This window comes from Orbicella faveolata, unplaced genomic scaffold (genome assembly GCF_042242905.1).
Source record: "Orbicella faveolata isolate gen_17 unplaced genomic scaffold, um_ofav_v1 contig_12, whole genome shotgun sequence".
Lineage (NCBI taxonomy): Eukaryota > Metazoa > Cnidaria > Anthozoa > Scleractinia > Merulinidae > Orbicella > Orbicella faveolata.
In genome coordinates this window covers 22,145,006-22,172,500 of record NW_028301539.1, presented here as the reverse complement: position 1 = coordinate 22,172,500, position 27,495 = coordinate 22,145,006, and the positions used below count along the sequence as shown (strand labels likewise).

Genomic DNA, 27,495 nt, shown 5'->3' with positions numbered 1-27,495 from the left:
AAGTTGATCTGCCTAATTTAAAAAAAAAACATGGTTATTAGAATATGGAAAACCCGTGTTTCCATCGGGTTATACAAACACGACTAAAGGCATTGAAGGGTTGAAGAGAATAGTTGCATAGTTGTTTTCTTTTTCCGAGTTTCACGAGTTTCTGTGACTCAATAGAATCACGGAGAAAAAGAAAGCAATATCAGTAGTATATTTTGATTACTGATCAAAGTTTTCTTTGCTGACACCCTCGATCATTACGTAAACAGCTCATAATAGTTTTGTCTTCCCATCGGGTTACAGAAGTACAGCATTTAGCGCACGCTTCCCTTTAATACAGGTTGCAATCTTCAACACTACCCCAGTGAGGAAAAGTCGAAAAGCTTTACTGCAACCTTGCGTGTGAAAAGTTGGAATAGATAAAGCATTCTTCTTTTGAAGGCAATATAATGCCATATAATGGGAACTGTTTGTCGTTCACTGGATATCCTTACAAAAATCAGTCTGTAAACAGTGCTGTCACCCTGGAGAATGTAACTTTTTCTCGTAACAAGTTCGTTACAAAGGGCCTTGTTTTCGTAGAGCTAAAGGACGGTAACCAAACCATCCACCTCCAAGGAGTGACGTTCAATAACAACAGTCTATTAGCAAGCCGAGATGGTCTGATGGGTTACAGTCTCAGTGAAGTCATCGTTCGCAGCGCCCTTGTCAATATTCTTATCAATGCTAGTAGCTTCACGGGCCAAAATGCACGATTGTTAAATGTCAGCACATCAATTATCTCGTTGCAGATATATAACTCTAGTTTTCGTGGCCACAACGTCGAAGGGAATGGCGGTGTTGTATCCATTAGAGGATCTAATCTTTGTCAAGTGGAAGTGTCTAATTCATCGTTTGCTAACACAACTGCTTCTCAAGGTGGTGTATTCAATGTTGAATGTGCAAAAGTCATGTGCAGTTTTCAAGGAAATATCTTTAAAAGCAACAAAGCTATTCATGGGGATGGGGGATCGGCTTATATTGACGCGTTTGGTTCTGACTCCAGCAACGCTGAATACGCAACTTATGGCAAAGAGGAGATACACTCTAAAAGCCAGAGTAAATACCATCTTCAGCTAAATGTTTCTAAGTGTGTTTTCACTGACGCTTACAGTTTCCTTCATGGCGGTGCACTGCAGATCAAGGCTCTTAAGGCTTCAGTGCAGCTATGCCACTCTACGTTTACCAGCTGCACCTCATCAGGCCACGGAGGAGCATTAAATGTGGTTTCATTGTCAGATAAAAGCAAATCACCTTCATTGTCTGATCGTAACACATCAGACATCGATTTGATCTTGGTCGTTAAACATTCGCATTTTAAGAGCTGTAGTTCAGGTCATTATGGTGGATCGCTGAGCATCTTTTGCGTGACTGACGTCGTGCTTAATATCACAAACAACACTTTTATTTCCAATTATGCAGCTCATTCTGGTGGAGCCCTCAGTATGTTTCCTCCACCAATAAGCAGTGGAGACGGGGGAGGAATTCTAAGTCAGATCACAGTAGAAAACTCCACATTTTCAAACAACAGTGCAAAACACGATGGCGGGGCAATGTGCGTCGTGCTAGATGTATACAAATGTATTGTTATCCTTCAAAACGTGATCATGGAATCAAATGGCGCGACGAACGGAGGGGCTCTTTCGATCCCTGGTATTTTTGGCGTAAAAATACTCCAGTCGCAATTACTGAGGAACCGAGCTGAAGCAATGGGTGGAGCGTTGTCCGTACAAGAAATAAACTTACTTGAAATTGAGGATTCTCTTTTCCACGGCAATATCGCTTGGGGGATGATGTCAGTTTCGGAACTTGGGGGAGCATTATTTATTTCTGGAATTACTGGCCAATTTTCTAGATACATTTCAATAATCAACACAACTTTCCACAGCTGTTCATCAGGACAATCAGGGGGTGCTATATATCTATACTACGAAGAAGGAAACATAACTTTCATTGTCAAAACGTCTCGCTTCTTGGATAACTTGTCGTTTCAAAACTCAGGAGGAACCATATTGCTTTCATTGCCGCCAGATATTAAAAAAGATCCAGGATGTGCGCCTAACAATGAGAATCATGTTGACGAAAAATACCCTTCTTGGGATTACAAAAGTTACGTCATTATTGAAGATACAACTTTTCAGAGAAATGGTGCAGGATTTGGTGGTGCTGTCCATTTAACCAATGGGAAAACATCATTTCGGAACTGTTATTTTGTTGACAACTTTGCAACATCACAAAGTGCTCATATATACACGATGGATGGATCTGCAAGTCTTACAATACAAAACAGCCTTTTTCGTCAAACCATCAACGAGTTGCAGCTTCTAACGATGAACTACTCCAAGACGTCTTTCATTCATACAGAAAGTTCCGGAGCAGTAAAAATATACAACACGACAATGGACGCTGAGCCCTACGGTAGTGGAAATCCTCTGATGGCTGTAGCCAATGGTAGACTCGTAGATTTTGGAATTGCAAATTTGACAAAGTTTTATTGTCCCTTTGGAAGTGAAATCGAGATCCTCAATGTCACTGATAAAGTAATTACTACGCTGGACAACAAACCTTGCAAAATCGAAGTCGTGACTCTAAAGTTTAGCTGTTCAGCGTGCACTGGAAATTCCTACAGTCTGCTACGTGGCCGTTCGCTTGGTTCCCAGGTAGTACCAGAATTTCAGTGTCTCCCATGCCCGTTTGGAGCAAACTGCTCTCAAAATATACTTGCCAAAAGTAATTTTTGGGGTTTTGAAGAGCAGTCGAATCCACCAAAGCTACGGTTTATAATGTGTCCGGTGGGTTACTGCGATCCACCCGACATAGTTAACTTTCCAAAATTCAATGGCTGTCAAAACAACCGTTCTGGTGAATTGTGTGGACGCTGTAAAGAGGGCTACACGGAGACACTTTACTCTACAAACTGCAGACCATCACAACAGTGCAAAGATTATTGGTTCTGGCCTGTGGCTTTAATTTATGTGTCCCTCATGGCACTGTATTTCACATTAAAGCCTCCTATTGTCCCCTGGATCAAGCATCATATCCTGTGGTTCAAAGAAAACGAAACAACGGACCAACAAAATAACTTTGACAGAGGTTATCTGAAGATTCTCTTCTTCTTTTATCAAGCAGCAAATCTTTTTCTCATCTCCAACTCGTCACAATCTCTCATTAAAGCTAATCTTATTGAACCAATGGTCGGGTTATTCAACTTCAGATTCTTATCTAATGGAATAAGTTGTCCCTATTCTGGCCTCACGGTGGTAACTAAGCAGTTCTTTTCTGCATCTCACGTTTTCTGCACAATGCTCGTGATCTGCATCTTTTATGTTTTGCATTGGGGAATTCAAAGGTTTCGAGGTGGAGGAGCCCCTTCCATTGGCCCCTATGTTGGCGGTATCTTGCAAACCTTGTTGCTAGGGTACACAACTCTGGCCTCCGTTAGCTTTACCCTGCTACGCTGCGTTCCCATTAGCACAGACAGGCGTTTATTTTACGACGGTAACGTTGTTTGTTTTCAGTGGTGGCAATACCTTTTGATTGCATTTGTCTGCATATTTGTGATACCGTTTGTGTTCGTGCTCCTCTGGGGTTCTTATAAATTGCACGGTGGGACTCTTTCCGTAGGAAAGTTCCTCTTGGCCTGCGCTCTTCCATTGCCATCATTTATCTACTGGTCATTTCTCTCTTTGTTTGGGAAAAGGAGAAATCCAGTCGTTGAAGACCCGTCTCCACACCAAAGCGCGAGAAACTATGTGGAGATGGTCCTATACGCGTCCTTCAAAAGGCCTGAAGATGGCAAAATACTGTCTTTGAGCTGGGAAAGTGTTATGATCGGCCGCCGTTTGATTTTCATTATGCTGAAGGCTTTTGTCAGCGACCCATTACTGCGTCTTCTCATCATGACTCTTTTCGGCGTTCTGTTTCTCCTTCACCACGCCTTGACTCAGCCATTTCGTGATGCTATTGCCAATACAGTAGAAACCATTTCTTTGCTGTTTATTGTTGTCCTGGGGTTGTTAAATGTGTTTTTTGCATCTTTTCTGTCGTTGGCTGTTCCATTTGACGATCATTTCAGCACCTGGTGGAAGGTCTGTCAAGGAGTGGAAGTCGTCATTCTCTGTCTAGTACCTGGGGCGTTAGGGCTTCTTATAGTCACCGTTGTTTTATCCCAGCTCTGCCGGATAACTGTTGTTGTTTGCCGTTTTTTGTCAAACCTTTTCTGGATTTGCTTTCGTTTTTGTTATAGCAAGCAGCATGACGAGACGAGACCGCTACTGACCCCAGTTAGCTAAGCTGTCTTATCGCTTTCATGTGGTATCTGATTTCAAATACCAATTGCGTTTCCAATTCCATTTTCAATCTGTGCAGAAAACGCGTGATCTATCAAGCTATACTACAAAGTATGTAGTAACAAACTGTATACACATGAAACCCAATCGTAGTACAATGTAACAAGAGGAAATTGGTTATCCCGCACGGTCATTGAGAAGGGTTTTCGTGTAATTGCAAACGCTGCTTCGTCTTCACATTGATTTCTAACAAAATCGTTTAAGCTGAGGAACTGGACACCTACTCGTAGTTCATCTTTAAGCCGGGAGTTTGCTTCAAGAGGGCAGAGAACCGTGAAAACAGTAACTCCCGGAGTAACTACACATCATAGTTAGATTACGATCAAACTCAAAACATGTTACAAAACTGCCTTTTTCCCACATGTTACTTAGTAATAGGGGATGTAAATGCTACGTAATTACATAAATGTGAGTGCAAAAGTCTGGGTTGATTATCATTGATTTTAATGTTTGTAGAAGTCATGAATTCATATTTGCGTAACAACCACCCTAATGTTAATAATCGTAACCCCATGCCTCATTGAATTGTGAGTACTGGATGAAAACATTTTGCTTGTGGAAACTTTTCACGAGTGGAATACGCTGAGGAATGGTAATTCGTTGAGTACCCTTATGAGAAATGAGTAATTTACATAAGAGGGGCGTATAGAGAGTTTTCAGAATCTTCCCGCTGACCTCTTTAGGCAATGGGGCTTTTGCTACAGAACTACGTAGTTATCCAATCTGGTGAAAAGTCATATACTGACCGGCTTTAAGCGAATGAGAACAGCTTTTACATTTCTGGGAACAGCACAAGCCCGAACTTGGAATTAATTTGTATCGCATGTAGAGTTTAAAGGTCAGTTGAGCGCAAAATAAAAGCTTGTTTACACTTGCGCATCAGCATAAGCTGACATACGCAGAAACAGTAAGATGTTGATAATTGGCGCCTTTAGTTTTGATAATTCAGTTCCAAACAAAAGGCGCTACTGAACAGCACTTTTAGTTTACTGAGTCTGCGTATGTTGCTGATGCTTACGCTTGTTCGCTAGTGAGAACCAGCCTTAAAGTTGAAAACACAGTGCATGGTTGCTCAAGGAATGATCATTCAATCCAACGGATAAATCAATATCCGTGCGCAGCGTACTTTGTCGTATTAGCCTATCCACCGGATAATGACTGGTCCGATGGATAACTTTACCCACCCTTTGAACAACCAAAGCCACAGGTAATAATGAGCCAAAAAGAAAGGAAAAGGACCCAACGGGTTTCTAACGACGACCTCAGCGACCTTCCTGGAGCATGTTCTATATTATCTCTATTTACATACTTCACTCTCCCATACTGGAGAATTGGTCACACAAGATTTCTGACTTTTTCATCACTTTCAAGAGCGATTTAGGTCACACAAGAGTCCTGACTTTTTCATCACTTTCAAGAGCACTTTAAAGAACTCTTTAAGAACCCTGTAATCCCCTCTTGTGAGTAATCCTTGTACCCAAGTGATCGACGACTAAAGCGGACAGTTAATTTGTGGTAAAGTTGAACTTTACAACTTAAGTTTACACCATTAATTCCTTTACAACTTGCGCACAACATGTCTTTTTATTGTATATAGTTTTAGTCCCCTATTGCAAACGTACTTGGTTATTGATAAAATTCGTGACCATCGTGAACAGCTTTACTAACATTACCCTTTAGACTTTCGATTGATCGATATTGGTGAGCCTATTCAAAGTAAGTAAATAATAAACTGCTTCAGTCATACTTTGAAAATTGAACAACAATAACTGTGGGGTCTACGTTAACAAACAATTACTCAACATTCCTCTGGGTTTTCATATCAAATATCCTAAAATCCATGAATAAGTCCGATGGCAGCTTCTGAACCTTTTCTTTTTCTTTTACAACTGGACTAGTAAACAACAAGAGAACATGCCTAATGTTATTGAGAACGTTGGCTTGCAGTACAATCGTTTAATGCTGTCTAAAGAGCCAGCAGTAATACAACCGGACAGTGGTCGCTCCCTTTAGCACGCTGACGTATCAGGCTATCGCACATCTTAGGTACCAGTCTCTCGGACACCACAAAGTAGTCAAGGCGCCTGGAACGAGCGAAAACCACAGATGTCATAAGTTTAAACAGGACTTCTTGCCGGAAGTGACAAAGAGAAATCATTATCGGGTGGGATTTGTCAGCCTTAGATAGAACTGTGGAAGTTTTGTGTGAAAGTCATTGAGCTTGAAACGTTCTTTCGTTGTTGTCAAGTTACCATTCCGATTTCTAAGTTTTTAGTAATTTTGTTATAACTTCCAAATAAAATGTTCTACAATAAAACATACAAAAAGCTATTACAAACAAAAAAAATTGAACATACCAGCCAACGTTTTTAGCACGAGCGTTGCCCATGTACGACCAAAACGAATACTGCCTCTCTTTCTTGGGATAAAAATGACGAAATGAATCCACGAAGCCCTCTTCAAGCAGCTCTGTGAACCCTTGTCGCTCTTCTTTGGTAAAGCCAGCCGTTTTCGTGTTTGTCTTAGGGTTCGCAAGATCTGAGAAGAAATTTTATGGACATGTCATGAAATCGTTTTGAGATTTCCTTTCGTTTGAATTTTTTGCTTGTTTGTTTAGTTTGTTTGTCACTACTTGATTTATCTCAGTCTCTGGTGGAAGAAAGCAATTTTCTACAAATCGGTATTTGGAAGCGTGGGGAAATGCACATCATTGATATCATCTGTTGGGTGAAATGACAGCGAAATCATCCCTTGCTCCATGTCCACTGTTACTTCCATCGGAATAATCGACACGCTAACCCCTAATATGTTCAGGGGCATGTTTTTCGGTGTCGAGGATGTCGGATAGCAATATTAACCAAACACATGACCAAATCTGATCCTGTTGAAGACCAGGAAATCTGTAATTTCCGGCTCGGTCTCGACTGCACTTTTTCGTAATTACAGCCTGCGATTGCAATCTCACCTTGCCAAAATGTACCGCAACCGTTGCTGACCGACGTAAAAAAAGCTTTTTCCATGGAATTTTCAGCATGATGTAAACTGGTTGTGTATAGCAAGCCCTTTTTTCATTTTTAAAAAATCTGTTAACTGCGTCAGCGAGCCAGTCAAACACCTGCAAGTAGCTATTCATCAATTTGAAGTTGATAAAAGTACGTTAACCGCTGAAGCGAGTTTGTGGGATTGACGTTACGATCGTCAGCTCTCCGTCAGAGCAAATTGTGGGAAGTGACATCATTTCTCTTTGTCCTATTAAATGGCGTTACTTGGAAACGACGACGCTGATATTTCCCTAAGCAACCAACAATCTACTGATAATTAAAAGTAGTTGTTAGTATAGGTAATCATACGGTTTCGTATGATTACTTGTTAATAATATAAACATGAAAAAATTCGCGTGGGAGGAAGTGCCGGAAGATCTTTCTTGAAACCATTTTTTCTCATTTTAGAAAACTTTTTTCAAAGTTTCAGCACAAAATTTTCGTCATCATTTTACGTGATATCATTTTCTTAGAAAATTTCCTATTGTCTTTTAGTCAATCATAATCCAGAATTTCGATGTGTAATTTGCACTGGTGTTACACTTTTTGCACTGATGTTACACTTTTTGCACTGGTGTTACACTTGAACTGCACTGCTCTTAGCCAATCAGAATCGAGTAATTTTTTCATGTGTATTATTATAAGGTTAATTTGTTCACTATTGGTCTTTCTCCGCTTTCAAGCGGAGCCCCATACTCATATAGGAAAGAAAAAGAAGCCATGAGTTGATTTTCTCATGATTATCATGGCTAGCGGTATTGCTCGTGAGTGCGTACGCACGACGGCGACGACGGTGACGACGGCGACGGAGTTGCCCAACATGGCGGCCATACTCCAAATAATAGGTTGACAGAGACATGCAGCCTTGGTTTACCGCTGACCAGTATCACGTGAACATATCAAGTTTCCAGCTCCTCGAGGTCACGTGTTTTTTTGAAGTTGACCGCTGACCAAGTGCTGGTTATCGATTTGATCGCGGGCTCATATTAGGTTAACTTGTTGGAAACAGGGCAGGATTGCTTGGAAGCCGGTTAACGCTAACCCAGGATTAAAAGTTAACCAAATTATAACTTTTTCTTTTATACAAATGTTTTTTGCTGTTTTGTTTTGTGTATAGAATGATTATTAAAACTCAAAACAGAAGGCCAAACAATATACAGAAAACCTCACCGCCAAGTTACAAAACTCAAATCAAAATTCTACCTTTTTCTGGGTTAGCTTAATCGGGCTTTGAACAACCCGGCCCAGGAGCTACGCTTTTAGGCTGGCCTAAATCTATATATCATTGCTTTTTGGAAATGTCACGTGACAGTCAGGTGACAGTCTTAACAGTCACGCGTTCGTACATAAACGGGCAACGTAGTTTCTCTTTCCAAAAGGGTAACTTTGTCTACATACCTATTTCTTTGTGAGCTACATTAAGGTCACCGCACAGAATAACTGGTTTCTTTTTGTCAAGGGTCTTCAGGTATTCTGTAAAGTCTTTGTCCCATCCCTGTCGATAGCCAAGCCTTTAGTTTAAAAAAAAAGAATAATAATAAAGATAGAAAATACTATGTTTAGAAACTTTAACTAGAGCAAACCAAAGCAACTAATATTTGCCAAACTTAGGAAACAAGTATCATAGGCCAGCAATGCGTACGGAGAGCCCTGAACACATTTACCAGTAATACTGAGGTTACATTATGACGATAAACCAACAAATTCGCAGAACTAGAACTAAAAGAAATATGTCAAAATCAGTAGTGGGAATTCATATCTTGAACATGGAACAAAAGTAGCCTGCATGGCAGACATTCAAAGGGCTTCCAGTTTCCCCCTCTCCCTCCCTGTACGAGTTATATTTTGGGATTGCAGCTGTATATTGTCACCTCAACACCAGCATCAAATGTTGTAAAAACTGGGCTTAACAATGTCTCGTGATTAAATCATTTATACTAAAAACAGACATAACAACAACAACAATAACATCAACAATTAAAATAAAAATCTTGTAGTCAGGGTTACCTGGGAAGTCCACGTCCTGAATTAGGAACATCTAAAAACAAACAGTGTAGACATTTAGTTGCCAAAAAGTTTCTAAGCGGCCTAAAATAATGAAATAAAATGTACTTTTAAACATCAATTACTGAATGTGGATATCTTCTTTAGAGTTCATCGGAGGTTTCTTCTAGCTTTTTCATAGCTCCCAAGAATCATTGACAGAAGTCCTTTTCTATCTCTCCCCCTAACTCCCTCTAAGTGTAGATCAGATACTTGCTAATAGCTATGCAGAAAATTCCTTGTGTTGTTGAGAGCCGTGGTGTATCAATCCAAATTGCTTTAAGCCCTTGGCACTTACAGGCTGTTACTAAATAGAAGTCATCAAATTCAGCTGTTATTACTCGTCCTTCATTGTCATGCTCTGAAATACCTGCAAAGATATCATACAATGTACATCAAACACCCAAAAGTATTATGTCAAACTTGATAAATAGGTAAAATCAAACTTAAAGGACATCTCATTCGGAAGTTACAAATGGCTGGAAGCACATGTATTAAGCTTGAGATGAACAGTAACTGGGTAAAAAAACCATAAAGAGTGCTGAAAAAAATAATGTTTTATTGTGATAAAAATTATTGTAACAACGCCCAGGAGGACTATCAATACTCCTTTTCAATTACTTCTATCTAGAGTGATCAGAACAAGCTTCTATCAGTCTTTGGCATGAGTCTCTTCACTTGAATGCAGTCTCAGTGAGGGTACTTAATCAGGGCTGTCAAGGGTCATAACCCGTAGCACCTGGTACAGCTGAGTATGCTTGATGGACCTTTGTTGTTACGGGTGAACTTGGCTGTGGTTGATACAATTCACTCATAAAGTAACAAATGTGTTACAGGTGTGAAGATCAAGGCAACAGGTCAATCAAAACTTAATGACAGCCCTGTTAACTAAAGTACATTTATATGTAACAGCTTAGAAACTGGTTGATTGACAACTTAAAGCCATGTACATGTATGTAACAAACATCAGCAAGCCCTGGCATACATGTAGACTGAATTGCATGATTGTATAACAATGACTTGTGCATTATTTTATATTCTTACCTATGCCATATGTTACTTTTATAGGCTTTGTCTTACTGCAAAGTCTGAAAAAGAAAGATATTAGGTATAATGTATTTAAACTTCACGGAGACTGTCTGGCACATGGAATGTGCATATAAACTGTATAACACGTGCATATAAATTACTTAAAAACTGTAGCTGCATTGATCACAATGATATAACATTTTTCTTCTGACTGAGTCTTTGAATGTGCATTAGTGCATGGATGGTTGGCCAGCACAAAAACCTGTCTGCAATCTTTCTGAAAAGACTTTGCCAATAAAATGTTTATCATTTGAGGGTCAAGTCAGAGACCTGCTGTTGGAAATACAGTATTTCTGAATTGTGCATGAATGTAAACTAATCAGACAATTAGAAACTCACCCAACACCGCTGTAGCCGGCTTTATTCTCAGCATGTGCCCAGTAAGTGTGATATCCAGAAAATTTTACTTCCTGAAAATTATGAACAAAATCGTGGACATTTTCACATCGTGGACAATTTTTTTTTTACATGAAATACACGTATTTGTGCGGATCTTAAGTCAATAAGTGGCACATCTAACAACTAGCTAGATGTAGCTAAGTGCATTGACCACTATATGTATAAACACTCAACATAATTAACATATACATGTAATATCTAAGACTGAGTGTAAAGCATTGTTTACAGCTGAGGACCTTAGGAAGAGTTTCCTCTTGACATTTTGTCTCTTGTATACAGAACACATCTGGATCTTCTCTTTTCACGTATGCCAAGGTGGAGCCATTTTTCTGAAAAACATATATTGGGCAAAATATTAGCCCTTGTGTAACATTACTTTTAATAAACTAGGTCCAAATTTTCTTGTATTTTGATTGGTTTTTACTTACATGTATGATCAATTGGAGGACAGACGTATAGATGACATCTTTAACATTTTTGGTCCTGTTTGTTTATACATTATTAATATAAAACAAATAGATTCCATGTTGCAGTGCATCTGTTCAGTAAAAGATCACAGCAAATGTCAAAATGTGGAGCTTACTACTAACTCACCATCCAAGCCCTAATGCCATTTACATTCCAGCTCGAAATTTTGAAATTCCACTTCCTGGAGATACAAAAAAAATGGGCAAAACTTCATATCAAGATTGAGGAGAAAAAACTCTGACTTTTCACTCAGGAGCCCACTGACCCAATTCACATTATTTTATTTCATACGTAACAGCTACAATGTAGAATGAATTATTAATAATTATATTAAATAACATATTTAAACTTCTGTGTATGTATTCTGGAACAAAAACAAAACTGTACAAGAAACAACAGGGTACTGGAACAAAATTTGTGAATGAAACACATTGTTTTTACTGAACATTAACTGATATCTATGTACATGTAATAATAGAAACAAGCAGAGTACTTCAAATTCTTATGACAGTTAACAGTTTATGTGCAGTGCATCCTTATTCTGACATTTACCATTGTTCAAGTCCCTGATAACAAAATCTATATATACAGGATTGTATTATTCCAACAAATGAAAATACGGTGTGCATGTTCTGTACAACCTGTACAATGAACCTCATACCAAGGACATTTGGTGTTCTTCTCTGAAGTGTCCACTTAATGGAGGCAGTGGCAAATACTAAAATCTCTATAGAAGCAATGTTGCTTAAGCTTTGCAGTTAAACATATAATCTTTTACATTCCCCACTCACTTGTCTGTTGCAGTACATGCAAAGTCTATTTCTTCCTCTCCCTCCCCAGTTTCAATAGAGTCTTCAGAATCATTGCTCTCCTTCTTTGCCTTTTTTGACTTGGGTTCTTTGTCTTCAGCTTTACTTGTTTTGGCAGGACGTTTCCCTTTTCCCTTAGTGCCCTGTAAAATAAATTTCAGGATCAATCAGAACACAGATAGATAAAAAAAAAAAAAACACAGGACTTCAATGGGCAAATATTCCCTCCATGAGACGTGCCTGTAGAGAATCATGGTTATCGTATTCATGAAAACCATTTACAAATTCCAAATTCAATTCCAAATTCCAAAGACAATTTTCCAGCAATGGGGGAGAGTCTTTTTAGGTATGTGTACCAAAGAGAAAAGGTTAAGTTCTGAAAGTAACAATCCATTACAGTACTTTACTTTCCAAATTAGCAGCTCTTTTCTATTGAGCATCCTCTCAGAGGGTCGCAACTTTTGAATGGCCGAAATGTATACAAGATGTGGTGCAATTCATCATAACAAAATAAAGAATTATTACTTTCAATTTATGGAGGGACATTCTGTTAAATTGACATCAGTGGCATCATCATATTGCCTTTGTACTAAAGGTCATTTCCAATAAATTAACATTGGATCATTTTTCATGGTTTCTCAAGACAAGACAATGATAATTCTTTTTGAGAGTTGCTAGTTTCTGCTTTGTTGACAACCCTAAAATTCTTTCACGACTGCTTTAAGAGGGTGGAGTTGGAGTGGCCCCAAGGTTAGTGCACTTGCCTCTGGATCAAGTGGTTTGGGTGCGAGCCCTGGCCGGGGACATTTGTTGTGTTTTTGGGGAAGACACTTTACTATCACATTGCCCTCTCCACCCAGGTGTATAAATGGGTGCTGGCAAATTTAATGTTGGGGGTAACCCTGCGATGGACTAGGATCCCATCCGGAGGGAAGTAGAAACACTCGTAGTCATTTTATGCTGAACTGCGATGAGCACCAGCCTGATGGGCCACTTGGCTCGTATACAAACCTTACCTTACTTACTTTTTGAGGGTGGCTCTATTTTGGGGAGTGATCATTACTTTTAGAAAAGTGCTCAACTGTCCGAGAGATTTAAGCTGTAAGCATTTGACAGCACCTCAGGACAAGGTACATATACCTATATAGTTGCTTATAGCTCAGACAAGCAGTTATCAAATCTCTGGCTGAACCTGCTAAAGTATCTACACAGTAATGAAACTACTGACAGACAACCAGAGACAGGTAAAGTCTCTTCCAACTTCTGTAACAGTAAGAAACTTGGAGTATTTCTAGTCTCCCCTGGATTGGATGCTAGTCCATCATAGAGTCACCCCCCACCCTCCCCCCCAGCATTAAATTCTCTGATACCCATTTACACACTTGGGTGGAGAGACACAATGATTGTAAAAATATCTTGCCCTAAGAACACAACATAACAACCCCAGGCACGCCCTGAAGCTGGACCGCACAATCTAGAGTTCAGCAGACTGACCAATAGACCATTGTGTGTCCACCAGGCAGGGACAGGAGTGAAACCAAAAGGGATGGTTACATGAAGAAATCAAGCAAATCTCAGGGCTCAGCATTTTCTAAATGCCCTGCAAATGACACAGCAGTTTAGCATGGTGCAATGCCTCCACAAATTTACGCTGCATTGTCCATTGTTATTTCTGGTTAGAGTGCATGTTAGAGGTAAGTCGTAATAACAGTTGCTGGAGTGCCTGGGTTTGTGGCACCAAAAAAAAATTATTTAAATGTATTTTTCATTCTAACAGTCAAATATATGTATGAAATTTTATCACATTGGCATTTAATCTTAAAATATGTTTTGTTATTATTGAATGATACAAAAACAGTAAGCTTGGGTCTACATTTATTTTGTAATACATCTGTTTGAAGTTTAAGATGCATTTTCATTGATTGAAACCTAAAAAATAATTGAATGCCTGGTTTTGATAAAAATTACTAATATAAGTACACTGGAGCTATTGATGAATTCAAAGAATGTGTGTTATAATCAATTACGCATTAATACGCCAATTGAAAAGGTCTGGCGGACATTGCCAAATATTGGAAAAGTTACCAAGATGATGAGCAAATTTTGTTCTGCCTTCAGCAACTGACTTAGTACCTTCGTCGTGATGTCCCGCACTGTAAGAGCAATTTGTGTATGAGTGAAGTTAGTAACTCATGATTTTTCTTTAGTGCAGTTTTCTTTAGTGCAGTGAGGAGTCCTACGCTCTTTTGTGGACCTCCAATACCTAATTTTATTACTAGTTTTTTTTTTTTTTTTTCCATTACTGTCTATCACACCTTCATTAATTTAAATGTTTTTATCATTAGCTCTACATCTACTGTACATCTATATCCATCACTTGAAAAATCCTAGCCAGGATTCACAAGGAGACAGTTATTCTCTTAAGTATGGTAACTTTTTTTTTTCTTTTTCCTTTTTTTCTAATTTATTACTTCTGTTTGTATATTCGAGCTTTCTAACTTCAATAAGCTTAATTATATGCTGAAATGTATTGAATTTCTTTTGACCCTGCCATTAAATGTAAAATAAATGAATGATCTGTAGAAATTGCTGTGATGAACAAAATATTAGACATCCCCTCAACTACATGAGGCACTTTCTTACCCTCACTGAATAAATGTATGTTGGCGTCATGTGTGTATCATACAACGAACTTTTTTACCCATACAACAGTGAAGAAACAGACAGGTCACCACACCAAATCACTAACAAGTCTAACTAAAGATATTTAAGTGCCTGTAGTCATGAGCGATATTTTTCAGCCTCAGTTATGCCACAAGTTTGTGGCCTCGTAGCACGAGTTAAGACTGATGATGGAAAGCAGTGATGATAAACGCGGCCAAATGCTTTCAAAACGAGCTATATTTTAGCCTTGAAAAACGACGAACTGCAGGGAAACCTATACAATCCCGGGAACTTCATAATCAAGCGAATCAGCGCATTTGACATCGATCCCACGTCTCGTTCAATGCTACATGTACACTTTCCATTTGCCAGTTCAGATTTGAAGCTCGATCAATACGCAGATCAACTGTAAAAGCTAATGATTCGTGTATTGCATTGTATACCAACTCCGTACCTGAGTTTCTTTGCTCTTTTTCGGTGGCATTCTCGATCTTGTCCAACTTGATATTGCCTACATGTACATGTGTGTTTACCGCCATTAACGATAGCTACTTCATGTAAACCACACTAATTCTAACACCTTGAAAATTTCAACTGTTTGGGGTGAGGCCAAGATGGGTAGGGGGGGGAGAACACGTTTCGACGCCTGGCACTTTTTTTGTGTTTGATCATCCAACAAAAAGTGACGTCACATTCGGTAAAAAAGAGCGCTGAGCGGCAAAATCAAATTTGAACATGGCATAATCGTTCTCTCAGTAAGTAAAATGGTAATATTTTGCAATCGGCCGGATATTTTTAACGTTTTATTTGACCACGATAAACAAAATTTTGTCTTCTTCCTCGTCATATCAGTTTGTTTGAAGGACAGGGTAATTATTTATTCGAAAACACGCTGTTTTGAAGGCGTGTTTTTTACGAAATGTCGCCATTTCTTCCTCGCTGAATTCCACAGGAGTCATCGTTTGTGTGGAAATAATGAATTCTAGGTATGTTGCACTCAATTCAAATATCCTATTCTCTTAGGTAGGCATTACACTAAGAAAAATGCACAATGACAGGTTTCTAGACATGGGCAAACCTTATTAACAGAAGCGCCTTTTTTAAAATTTACTGTTGCCAAACACTCGAGAGTACTTGAGTGCTGTTAATCGTATCACTGCAAGAATAGACCCACACACATAACGCGCTTTGCAGAACTTTCTTGCCGATCGACACTAACACAAACTCGTGTGTTTGCTCATGACTCAAACTGATGCCATAAAATATGTTACGATTGGTTAAGAACCTTAAACAAGATATGTTTTCCCTAAGCAATCCCTTAATTGATAAACGCTTCGTTACAGGCAGGCCGTGAACCCCTTAAAAAAAAGCAAGAGGATTAGTTTTAACGGCAATTAAATAATTTGGACATGTCGTGGTTTTTTCTCATTTATAATCAAATTTATTTTTCCGTTTCAACAGCGTTTGACGTCAGCAGCGCTAAGTTCCAATACCCCCCCCCCCAACTGAGGTCAAGCATGCACCTTTAATTTCTTCAAACCCTCTCATTTGCCCTGTTTGCAGACCAAGTTCCTCATCTATTAATCCCTCTCATATTGGCAACCCATTTTGAAAGGTTACTAAAAAAAATTGTGCATTATATTTCAGTGTGCTTTCTCTTTGTAATCTTACATCAAGATATTTCAATCCCTAAGGAAACGAGAGAACACTAGCAATAGTGACAATTTTCAGTAATTCATCACTTTCAATATGCCATCTAAACAAATTGTTCGTAAACAGTAGTGAAATTTCATGCCCCTACACCTAGCCATAAAAGGAAGTCTGGGAACAGGCAATAGCAACAGTGACACTGCCAGGCTGGTGAATTTTACAAGCTAATGAACTCATGTTTAACAATGATGGGTGATGATGAAGCATGGTGCAGTGAAACTGAAGAATCAGACTGTGAGTGACAGTGATAGAGTCAGTGTCGTGAGAGTGATGCTAGTGTCTGTGAACTTGGACCAGATCAGCAAAGAAAAGGTTTTGTACTAGAAATTGACAGAGAGCAACAAGTTTGTGCTAAAAAAAACTGAAGCTGGTTCAGACCAGTCTTAAAGCCAGCATCTACTTACAGTACTTGTCAAGAGTTCCTGACTTGTGTATGTGGGAAGGCTCTCTGTAATGACCTATATGGGGACGCTCAGCTCACAATGAGTACCTTTTTCAGGCTTCAGGTATAAAATTAATGATAGGGATTTCACAAGTTGAGGTGTATGAAAGGGTAGGAAAATCTGTCATTTAGGGATTCCATTCTTCTGGTTCTAAAATGTTGTTGAAAAGCTCTTATTTACTCTCCTCAGCCAGAATGAAGAGATTCTATAATATTATTTATTAACTTCTTTCCAAGGGAATAGAAAAGGGATGCAGCATTCTTAAATAGGTTTGTTAAAGGGGTAAATTTACCCTTTTGCAATGTAAGGTCGACAAAAGAGGTGCCATTTCTATCAAAATGGTACAAATGTATACAAAAGGGTAAGGGGTAATGGACCTTGAGATAAGGGCTTTCCATTTAAAACTTTGTAGAATACCCCTTCCCCCCCCCCCCTCCCAGCTTGTGAAACAAAGATGTTCAAATTATTGTTTTGTGAAAAAGGCAATTATTAAAAAACAAAACAGTGCCAAGAGATTAAGTGATTGTCACTGCAAGTTTCCATTTGTATTTTGAGTTAAAATGGGTATAACATGATCCTCAAGTATACTATGCAGCTTCAGAGAGAGGCCCAAACTGATGATCAAAACATATGTTTTAACACTTAAAATTCTATTTTTGCCTCTTCCCTTGTACCTTGTGATCTTTGTAGGGAAATTCTGAAAAAGACAAACATAAATTATGTCATTGTTTCAATGACTCACCCTAAGTGGGTATTATGCTCATTACCACCTTAATAAACAAGATATATTAAAGTATAATTTTTACCTCTGCTTTAAACTTTTCAAACCTACAGTTTGTTCTCACTTTCAGAGAGGTTCTTATATTCACAAGCACACCACCCACCCCCCTCAGCCCCGATTCCTACTCTCCCATAGCCAGGATCCCATTTCAACCCTCCAATAAATCAGTAATTTTTTTTCTAATTTTGGTCTGACTTAGATTCATCTCCACTCAGCCATGAAAGCAATGGTGGTAGATTTCTGTATATTTGTTGGTCTAGTTCACTATTGTTCTCAGATTCCCACCTCCCTTTTGACAGAATTAAATTCCATTAAAAAATAAACTACAGTAGTTTAATCAAATTAATGCAGAGGCAAACATTGAACCAGAAAATACTATAATTTTGGTATGAACGATACCAAAGTATAACTTACATAATTAATATCACATCTTTTCTATTGTAATTTAAGACAGTGCAACTACTAATAGATTGACCACAAAAACCTAAAAACATGACTTTAGAAACACAGGTAAGTGAGAATATTGCCAGTTTTGCTTTTGCCACCAACCACTCTGCTTTTAAAAAAAATACATGGAAGATAATGACAAAGCAATAACAAAACCAGCCAACCAACCTCTGGCAATTCAATAAACACACCAAATTCCCCTGCAAAATTCTCTTCAACACCTTACAGTACATGTAAATGTCAGCAGCATAAATTCAACTCAATGATTTGACATGCTAATATATATATCATATATACAGCAGAGATCATTGAAACTTGGTAGCCTTATAGTTCTACAGGCAACACACTAATATGGCTATAAAAATATGTTCCCAATTGGCAACTCAATCTTTTCCAGTCCCCTCTAACCCAATTTCAATAATGCAGTGATTTTCAGCTTGAAAAACATTAATCAAGGCCATGAGGTGGCCAGAAAAGCCTAGAATATCAGGGAAGGTCTGAAATGCAGTCTGTTGCCATGGTAACAAAACTGTTAAGCTCATATTATGTAGCACATCTGCAAATTGCATCATAATAGCACTGTCCCCACTGAGACTGGATGATCTAAATGGTATGTGGGAGACTCCCAGAATATTTGCAAGAATGTATGACTATCTCTTCACAGGTATTCATTAATAAATAAATAAATAAACAAATAAATAAATAAATAGACACTAACACTACTAACATGATTGAGTTTGGAAAATATATATATTTTTAGTTTATGATATTTTGAAAAATTCCCCTCTCCCATCTAACATGCTGATCTTCTTTAATTTGGTACTTGAAATTGATAACAAGGATGCTACACCTTGGCAACTTGTTGGCCAGGATATATTGCACAGTCTTCACATCAGATAATGGGTCTGTACATATTATTTATGTATTTATTAAACAGAGATCTCCCCATCCCATCCCTATGGAAATTCCAATTTTTATTAATACTTTTCTTTAAAAAGGTTGGCTTTTGAGACCCGACCCATCCCTGGAATTTCCAATAATCTCCTTGGGGTGGGTATGGACATTTTCTAGAACCACACAATAAAACAAATAAACAACTTTAAGATAAAATGTTGAAGTATAAGTCAGTGGGACATATATACATTGATCAACTTATAAAGACATGATTGATCATTGCAACGTACTATACACAACTTCCCGTACGAAACGAGCAGATCTGTTTATAGTCTGTTACAGATCTGCTGGCACATCTGTAGCAGATCTGCAGATAATCTACAGATGATCTACAGATTATCTGCAGATCATCTGCAGAATGTCTGCAGAATGTCTGCAGAATATCTGCAGAATGTCTGCAGAGCGTCTGCAGCGATGATCTGCAACAAGTCTGCAAATTTGCAGACGCTCTGCAGACGAAATCAGCCTATCATGTTAAACAAAAAGCCCACAAAATGCACCAATCAAACAACGTTTATTTAAAAGATAGACAGAGGAGGTCGGTTTGTTATTCATCAAAAGTAAACAATTAATGTTGACAGATAAAGCAAATAATATCACTAGCAGGAATTTAAAGTATTTTCTTAGCGTGACATTTTCCACATATTCCAAATGAATAAAAAAACCTCGGGTAGCAAGCACTCCTTTCAAAAAATCTAGGCTTCACGTAGCCTGCGAGCGACAAGGGAGCTTGCTCGCAGGCTAGGCTTCGCGTGCTTTTTTTGGTTCGCTTGGCAGGTTATTTACAGAAACGAGATCGAGTAAACTGGACACTAAGTGAGATTCATTTCCTTCTCGTCTGTGCTCGGCACCTGCTTGACATGAAGCCAGTTTAAAGGAACGAAAGAGGTAAGTCATAGAGTACATAAATAATGCACAACAGCGACCGCTTATCGAGTTTTTGTTCGCCTTATGTATCAATTTTTTCATTGGCTTCGTAGCTTACTTACATATATCAACAGATATCAAAAATATTTGTTTATTAGGTACTCGGTTCACGTTGCAGCATTCTACTGTGGCCTAAAGTCTATGGTGCACTAACCTTCGATCCCTGAACGGCTTGTTTCGAACATGTGTCACTAATATTCCAGCACACCAGGGCCGAGCGAAGACCGTAATAAAGAGAGGTCGCTACCAAGAGTTTACGGAACACTGACGGAATCTTGACCCGCACTGTTAACGCATACTGAGAAAGTACGCTTACACATTTGTAACAAGTTTAGATAGTGAATTGTATTCTAGTAGGTAGCAATAAAAGTAAAACCTAAAGCCAACTTGACATATTCAGTTTTTACAGACCAGTCAAAAGATTATTCACGATATGGGACCAATGATTAAATGTTACTTTTAGTGTGACCTTTTCATAAGGTCGGTTTCTAAGTCACTGCAGTGAGTAAATCCAGATTTTTCAAGACATACAGTATTCTCAATAAATGAGTTTACTGTCAAGCGTTGTAGATTTCGTGTGTTCAACAGCACACATCCAAACACTCGGAATAAACATAATACACCCGCAAATAACTTGATTCACACACTGCTCTAAACAAAAACTAAACATGAGTTTAATCCATGCTGTGAGAAATTACTAACTCTTTGTAAATATTTTTAGTGATTCGACAAAATGTTTCATTCTCTTCGCTCAACTAATACTCGTTTGTTTACATTGTTCGATCGCATTATGAAAAAACTACATTTTTTTTTCCGTTCAACAACTTCTTCTATTGCTTCAATAAGCCCATTTTCTCGCAAAATGTTTTCTTCATTTTTTAAGTCCAAAATACAATAAGTATGTCACGCGGCAATTCGAGCACTGCAAGTTACTGAGTGAAGAATTATCTTGATATCTGTTTTTTGTTCGCACCAAAATGAAAAAAACTACTGAGGGAGTTTTATCGATGATTTAAGCATTTAGCCTCATATCAGTGTAATATCAATTTTGCACTTTTCACGCCAAAGGAAGAAATAAATAACTTGGATACATATTGTTATATTATACTGATACTGAGAGAAACACTGTGAGCTGTTTTCATTTCGTAGAGACGGTCACGGTCACAAAAACACATGTACTTTGGTAGAACTTTCCATTCTTATTTAGTTACAGCTTATCTATACTTCCCTGAGTTTTTTTCTTTTGGCTGTTCCAACTTTGTTTGTTAAAATGCGGTTCATCTGGGATACGGAAAACTTCAGTTCGTTGAGAGTGACAAACCTTCCAACATACGCTATAAAAAATAAAAATATATTAGTAAACTACATGTATGTATTACTTTTAAAAGTAGTCAGTTTATTATTATCGCAATTATAGCAATATGATTACAAAAATGCGACACATCATCTCTGATCATGTGTGTTTGTGTACGTATGTTTCTACAGGTTACTGCCTGATGCCCTTGCCCTTTAAAGTCTTCACCACATCTTGATTCAGAGCCTTACTAATGAAGCACACCCGCTTTGCTTGTCTGTGTTCGGGAGCCATGGGCAAGACTTGTTGCCAGAGTCTCCTCACTGAAGAAGGCTTCAATTAACAGCAAGTATAATTTCTTGGGGTCTTTATCGCATTGACTGTATGTGAATGGAGTTAAGTTTAGCTGAGGATATGTAGATTCCAGATCCTGGCACAAGTTCTTGTTTCCCAGGGCCTGCAACGTAGTATTTTTTACTCTCATCTTGATTACCAGACGGCAAGTTCTCGAACCTAATCATTAAATTAAAATCGAACAGAACTGCTTAATACTAGCCTGTGCGTATATCACGAGTTTGATTGTACTACTAATACTACTAGACGGTTTGATTGTACTACTAATACTACTAGACGGTTTGATTGTAATACTAATACTACTAGACGGTTTGATTGTAATACTAAATTGGTTATTAAATCGATTGTTGAACCTACCGAGTTGGAGTTAGTTTCCGCTGCCTTGTGAAGAGTCTACAAAAGAGTTGAATAGTTTTAGGTACAGAAAGTCAGAATAAAACCCAAAAATTGCCAACCTTCTTGTGTAAGTTGACTACATAACTAAAGTGCCACTCAGTCCTACTCCAGTTTGTTTCCAGAAATTTTATATTTTGTACATAAATATCTATTGGAAGCTACAGATAAAAGCTCACAGGCTTCATAAAGTCACATTTACCTCTATTTTGCGCTCCAAAATTAATTTATTCTACTTAAGAAATTGCATGGCTGGATTGCCTGTTCATTTCAAAAACTACCCATTTAAATGTTCCAAGCGTCCTGAACTGGTCTTTAAATGTTACTATTAACTACAGCTACGTATGTGCAATGTGCACGTAAATCTGCTCAAACAGTAAAAATCTGTAAATCGCGTCACCGTTACTCCAAACTTAGTAAATATGATTTCGGGAAGAATGCTGTGAATAAAATTGTTTCTCGATTTGCCGTTCACCTCTGATAATTACCCTGTTTTTTGAACGATCATCAGAGTTAAGTTAAACTGGAATGTTACATTAAAAGAGGTCTTAAAACAGTTGAAAAACCACCAACCTCCAGTCTTAATAATTTTCCCTGGGTAGGGAGTATTTTTACTGGTCCTCCTTCCTTTCTTTCCCTCTTCCCAGTCAACCATGGCGTCTAAGCCCTCGAAGATTTCTCCGGCATAATGTACCTGCGAAGCACTTGCGACGCTATATAAATCTTCTTCCGTCCAAAGAACTATAGCAAAAGTCATCTTTTTATGTCAAAAAGCAATTTCTTACAGACTGTCTTGTTTGCGCGCAAACTTTGAATGTGACACTTCAATTGAAAGGAATATCAGTGTCAGCAACATCTCCTACTCTTATTGGACGGTTCAAGTGTGACAGGTGTCGGGTACCAGCCAGGAGAATCTGTCATATTCGCAGCGGCCGATGAGATTTCACTTGTGGTTTTCTCTCTTTGTCGAGAACAGCAAATAAAGGTAAAGATAATTTGTACATTTATTTCATTTTCTTCATGGCTGCGATATACTTACATGTTTATACCCCCAAATTGAGGCATCACATTTCTTGTCACTAACAAACATGCCACTTAGGTCACCCGGTTATGCAAATCAGGGTCTGCGTTACTGACTCATTCTTGTAAGGTAATGATGGTTTGAAACGTGATGCATTTCACCTCTGCCATTTCCGGGGCGTAGAAGACATCAAGATTTTAAGAACGTCTCCTTATGTTTTGAAGCTGTTGTAGGTATAAGAAAAATAATCATAGTACAGAAATTTAACCATCGTATTCCACTTTTCATGATTCATTCACGTGTTGACTTCAACTTTCGTATCGTTGTTCTATCAACACTGATATGTCGATCGATGAAATGCTTTTCCCTGAGCATTTGGAACTGGGAATTTAACACCAATGTGCCCTGCAGTGCTCTTAAATTTTATTGAAAGAATGTGTTAGGCATATGTGTCTAATCCCTATATAATAAGAATAAATTAAAGTGTATTTATCATTTAATTTAAGTGTTCAATTGACGTATAACATTTGATTTACTAGCACGTTGTACGTAAGTGGCTGACCATTTATGCCTCTTATTTACGCATTTTCAATGTTCGACTATCTTTTTATTCGTAGAATCGAACTATTTTATTCATCTCAAAACGAACCAGTCATGACTGATCCAACTAAGGTTTATACCGAAGTGACGATATAATGAATGGTCTATCGATCCGGTTTTTGGACTTCAACGTGTTGCAGATCATCTGCAGACGCTGCAGATATTCTGCAGATCTGTTGTTCGTCTGTTTTCGTCTGCAGTCTTAAAATCGGGAAGAGTTTTCAAGCTCAACGTCTGCAGCAGACTGAAAACAGACTCTGCAGACGATAAATTAGTCTGCAGTTGATCTGTTTTTGTCAAAACAGATCTGTTGCAGATCTGCTGCAGATCTGCTCGTTTCGTACGGGTTAAGCAAAGGTGAAATTATAGCCTGAAAAAAAAATTAGGTGTGAACTGGATTCTAACCCATGACCTCTGTGATACCGGTGCGATAACTTAATTAATTAAAGTTCTATGCTACAACATACCAAACTGTTAATTTATTATGAAGTGACACAACTAAAGGAGAGTTGTCAAGAAATCAACTTTTTTGTGAATTCTAAGATCAATATGAGTCTTCTAAATTTAAGATTATTATACCTAACAAAAGACATACAGTAGGGCACTGCACTGTGTGCTCTCTCTACACACTCTTCCAGGCAGGATAGTAATACATATACATGTACTTTTTTTTGTTTGGAATATACTGTTACTGCATGGTCATACAAGAGGTACTAGTTGCTGCTGAGTAGTCTTAAAATAAGTGAACTAAGTGTGATAAAATATAATGTATATTAAATCTGCACCAGTTCAGTACAATTTAATACCAAATTTTAATCAGCCGCAAAAAAAAATTGTTAGCACCGGATATTACATGTACTTTGTGAAGGCTTCTGAGCTGGAGGGGTTATACTTTTATAAAGTAACTGGCTGCAATTAGTACTATTTTGATTTACTAAAGCAACACTGTAGTAACTGCTAAGAAAATGTGTTTTGTACATCCCAGAAAAATTGGGTGGGGGTCAGTGCAGCCCTCTTCACAAAAGTTAAACTCTTAACCTATTTATGACCATAATCTGTGATTTTCCCTACCCCATTTATGACTGTTGCGACTGCTACAGTTGCCCTAAACATAAGTTTTGAAGGACTTTTGTTGATGGTCTTATCAATAATGATGAAAATTGAGGCAGCTTATTCTAAAAAACATAACAACTGAAAGACTAGAGGGCAAAAGCCTTACCCTAGAGTATTTATGACCAAAACGGCTGAATAACCATACCCTTTGGGGCTGCACAGCTGTATATAGCACATAGAGGAGAGTTCCCCGCTCCTACCGCTGGAGCAGGAATCAAAATATTATTGCCTTGATGACATAATAAAGATAAAATCTCAAAATAATCAAGAGTTACATATATGCATGGGACTTCACTAACAAAATGATGCCTGTTGCTTGCTGTAAATTGTATATAAATTACTCCTACAATGTGCCAGAATTCTGTTAATCTGGTCACCAACAGGTCACAAAAATCTGACTGTATAATTAATAAATAAGAAAATGACCGACTGAGCTTTTGTTTGAGCCAGAATAGAGTGGCCATAATAACTAGGTGGCTGTGTTAACGGGGGTGGCTGTATGGTGAGGTACATTCCACAGTAGTGATAAAGATGACACTCTCAAACACCAGTATCCATAAAGATTTTGGACATTATATTTTGCATAATCAGTTGGAAGAGGAAGAGGGAAAATGGAAATAAAATAGAATGGCTCTTGTGTACCAGAGACAACCCTTTCCCCGAGTTACCCTGGCGGAGCTAACTTTTCACTTATTTCTTTGCAAAATTCAACCAACCGTTTACACAAGGATGATGAACCAGACTTGGGGGCGAGACAATTCAGGTGGGCAAGTTGACTCGCCTTGGCAGGTAAAGTAACCAACAACTTTTCTTTGGGTATACATAAACACTTTGGCTCACCTAACTGGAACAACTCTCGGCATGGCGAGTGTCACGTAATGCCTAGATTTAAGATTTAAAGCAGCAATTTGTATCAAAGAAGAGAAAATTAACTCAGCAAAACCCACTCTGATCAAATGAGTGAGGGAAACTTAAACAAAGAGGGATAGTTGCACATTTGATTATTCAATAAGAGTTACGAATAATCATGCAGGGTCAACTTTTACTCGGCCTACAGGGGCTGCATTTTCTCATACAAACACTTGATAAAGTTGCCTCAAGGGGAGGGTTATCCCGGGTACCCGAGACCATACAAATGGGACCTGTGTTGCCTCAAAGAACACCCCCACGATTTTCAAAGGGGAAGGTCCATAAACAGGACCTTAACTTAGGGCAGCTTCAATTGCAGATTCCCTCTGATGGCTTGGATTTGAATCATTGATTTAATTACTTTTAAAGAGGACTAGAACTTCAAAATCTTGCTCGAATATCGATCCAGCGAGGCATAAGTTTCCATGCCGTGAATCAAGTTTTTACTGGGCGTTTTAAAAGCACTCACCAAAGAGAGAGAGACTGATGACCCCAAACTACCGATACATATGTACTGTATCTTACTGAAAACAACACTCTTCAACGAGAGATGTAAGAATGTGGGATACTGACCTTCAGCATGCGATCCAGCTTGTCTCTTCCACCAACACACGTGAGCCAAGAGCAACAAAAGCTCTGGTGACAGCGACTTTCGGAGCTAAACGGCTTCTGTTAATTATGTTCCCGTAGTACACAGTGCAAACTATGGCCAGAAATACTTCATCCAGGTTGTTGTTAACATTATAGGTTATTGCACTTATTGTTATCACTAAATCACGAACAACAAGAACCAAAAGTCGGAACAACACCAGTTTTGCAAATGTGTAAAATTCGCCCGACGATGACGGAAGGCTCTCCGTTATTTTGCTTCAAAACAATGATAAACTTTTCTCTTTTCCCGAAATTTTTGCTTCAAAAGTCGAAGTAATGTGTCTGCAACATCCTTCCATACTCAATATAGAATGAAACAAAACTGATGGTTTACAAATAGAGGGAAATCATGAGTAATCGAAACGCCATTTTCTCGCTTTGTGAAGCGAGCCGCGAAGCGCAGTTTAAACCGGATGCGACGTTATTTTTTGTTGGATGATGCCTATACGAAAATTTCAAGAGTCTTCTGCCCCGCCCCTGGTAGGGGTGGAGTACTGTTTTTTTTTTTTGTTTTTTTTTTTTGATCCAGTCAATAACGATATTTGACTCATCAAAGGTTGATCAGTTGATTGTAGACCAAAAATGATCCATAATTTTGAAACGACTGGCGAGTTCAAGGAAGCTGAAGTTTGATTTCGCCGAAACAAACCAAACTTAGTACTGAGGCAAACAAACCGTGATTGGACCAAAGAAACTGGTAGAAGCCTAAAGCTTCATAAAGGCTGTGTTAACACATAAGTAAGAAATACTGCCGACGGGTGAAAAACTGAAGCACATTACTAACTCGGTAGGTTACTCTTACTAACTCCAAGAGCTTTGCTTCATTCTACTTCTGGGCGAACTTGCAAATCAAGGGTAACAAAAACAAAATTATAAACTGTTTGTGTCAGCCAAGACTCCCCAAGGATTCTCCAAATAACTCCAAGGTCTTGTAAAGATTGCGTGTAGGTACGTCTGATAAACTGTTATTCGAAAGCTGGCAAATCGATCCGGAGGAAACAAAATTTGT

The 27,495-nt window shown here is 38.4% G+C and overlaps 2 protein-coding genes and 2 long non-coding RNA genes across 5 annotated transcripts; 2 read left to right on the top strand and 2 right to left on the bottom strand.

Annotated features, from left to right (window-relative positions):
- The first annotated feature begins 411 nt into the window (after positions 1 to 411).
- LOC149117196 (uncharacterized) lies at positions 412 to 5,270 on the top strand. The gene has a single exon (XM_089282856.1). The coding sequence runs from the start codon at positions 438 to 440 to the stop codon at positions 4,317 to 4,319; it is 3,882 nt and encodes a 1,293-aa protein (XP_089138982.1). The 5' UTR covers positions 412 to 437; the 3' UTR covers positions 4,320 to 5,270.
- A 671-nt stretch (positions 5,271 to 5,941) lies between these two features.
- Positions 5,942 to 15,468, bottom strand: LOC110059932 (uncharacterized). Its single transcript, XM_089282865.1, has 11 exons — positions 15,344 to 15,468; positions 12,208 to 12,368; positions 11,543 to 11,597; positions 11,185 to 11,277; positions 10,889 to 10,959; positions 10,505 to 10,548; positions 9,759 to 9,830; positions 9,425 to 9,455; positions 8,816 to 8,928; positions 6,734 to 6,914; positions 5,942 to 6,460 (listed from the first exon to the last, which is right to left on the bottom strand). The coding sequence occupies exons 1-11, from the start codon at positions 15,371 to 15,373 to the stop codon at positions 6,343 to 6,345; spliced, it is 969 nt and encodes a 322-aa protein (XP_089138991.1). The 5' UTR covers positions 15,374 to 15,468; the 3' UTR covers positions 5,942 to 6,342.
- Positions 15,469 to 19,480: 4,012 nt separating this feature from the next.
- Positions 19,481 to 22,155, top strand: LOC149117195 (uncharacterized). Of its 2 annotated transcripts, XR_016205585.1 has the most exons (3): positions 19,481 to 20,112; positions 20,250 to 20,457; positions 21,637 to 22,155. It is a non-coding gene; the product is annotated as an uncharacterized LOC149117195 (long non-coding RNA). The 2 variants fall into 2 exon arrangements; XR_016205584.1 differs by having other exon boundaries at positions 19,481 to 20,457.
- A 2,628-nt stretch (positions 22,156 to 24,783) lies between these two features.
- On the bottom strand, positions 24,784 to 27,424 carry LOC149117194 (uncharacterized). The gene is made up of 2 exons (XR_016205587.1): positions 26,409 to 27,424; positions 24,784 to 25,808 (listed from the first exon to the last, which is right to left on the bottom strand). It is a non-coding gene; the product is annotated as an uncharacterized LOC149117194 (long non-coding RNA).
- Between the last annotated feature and the right edge of the window lie 71 nt (positions 27,425 to 27,495).

Coding starts and splice junctions, on each gene's coding strand:
- LOC149117196 (XM_089282856.1), top strand. CDS start 438: ATGCCATATAATGGGAACTGTTTGTCGTTCACTGGATATCCTTACAAA.
- LOC110059932 (XM_089282865.1), bottom strand. CDS start 15,373: ATGCCACCGAAAAAGAGCAAAGAAACTCAG. Junction 12,369..15,343: donor AAAAGAGCAAAGAAACTCAG/GTACGGAGTTGG, acceptor TTTATTTTACAG/GGCACTAAGGGAAAAGGGAA. Junction 9,456..9,758: donor CTTCTATTTAGTAACAGCCT/GTAAGTGCCAAG, acceptor GTTTGTTTTTAG/ATGTTCCTAATTCAGGACGT.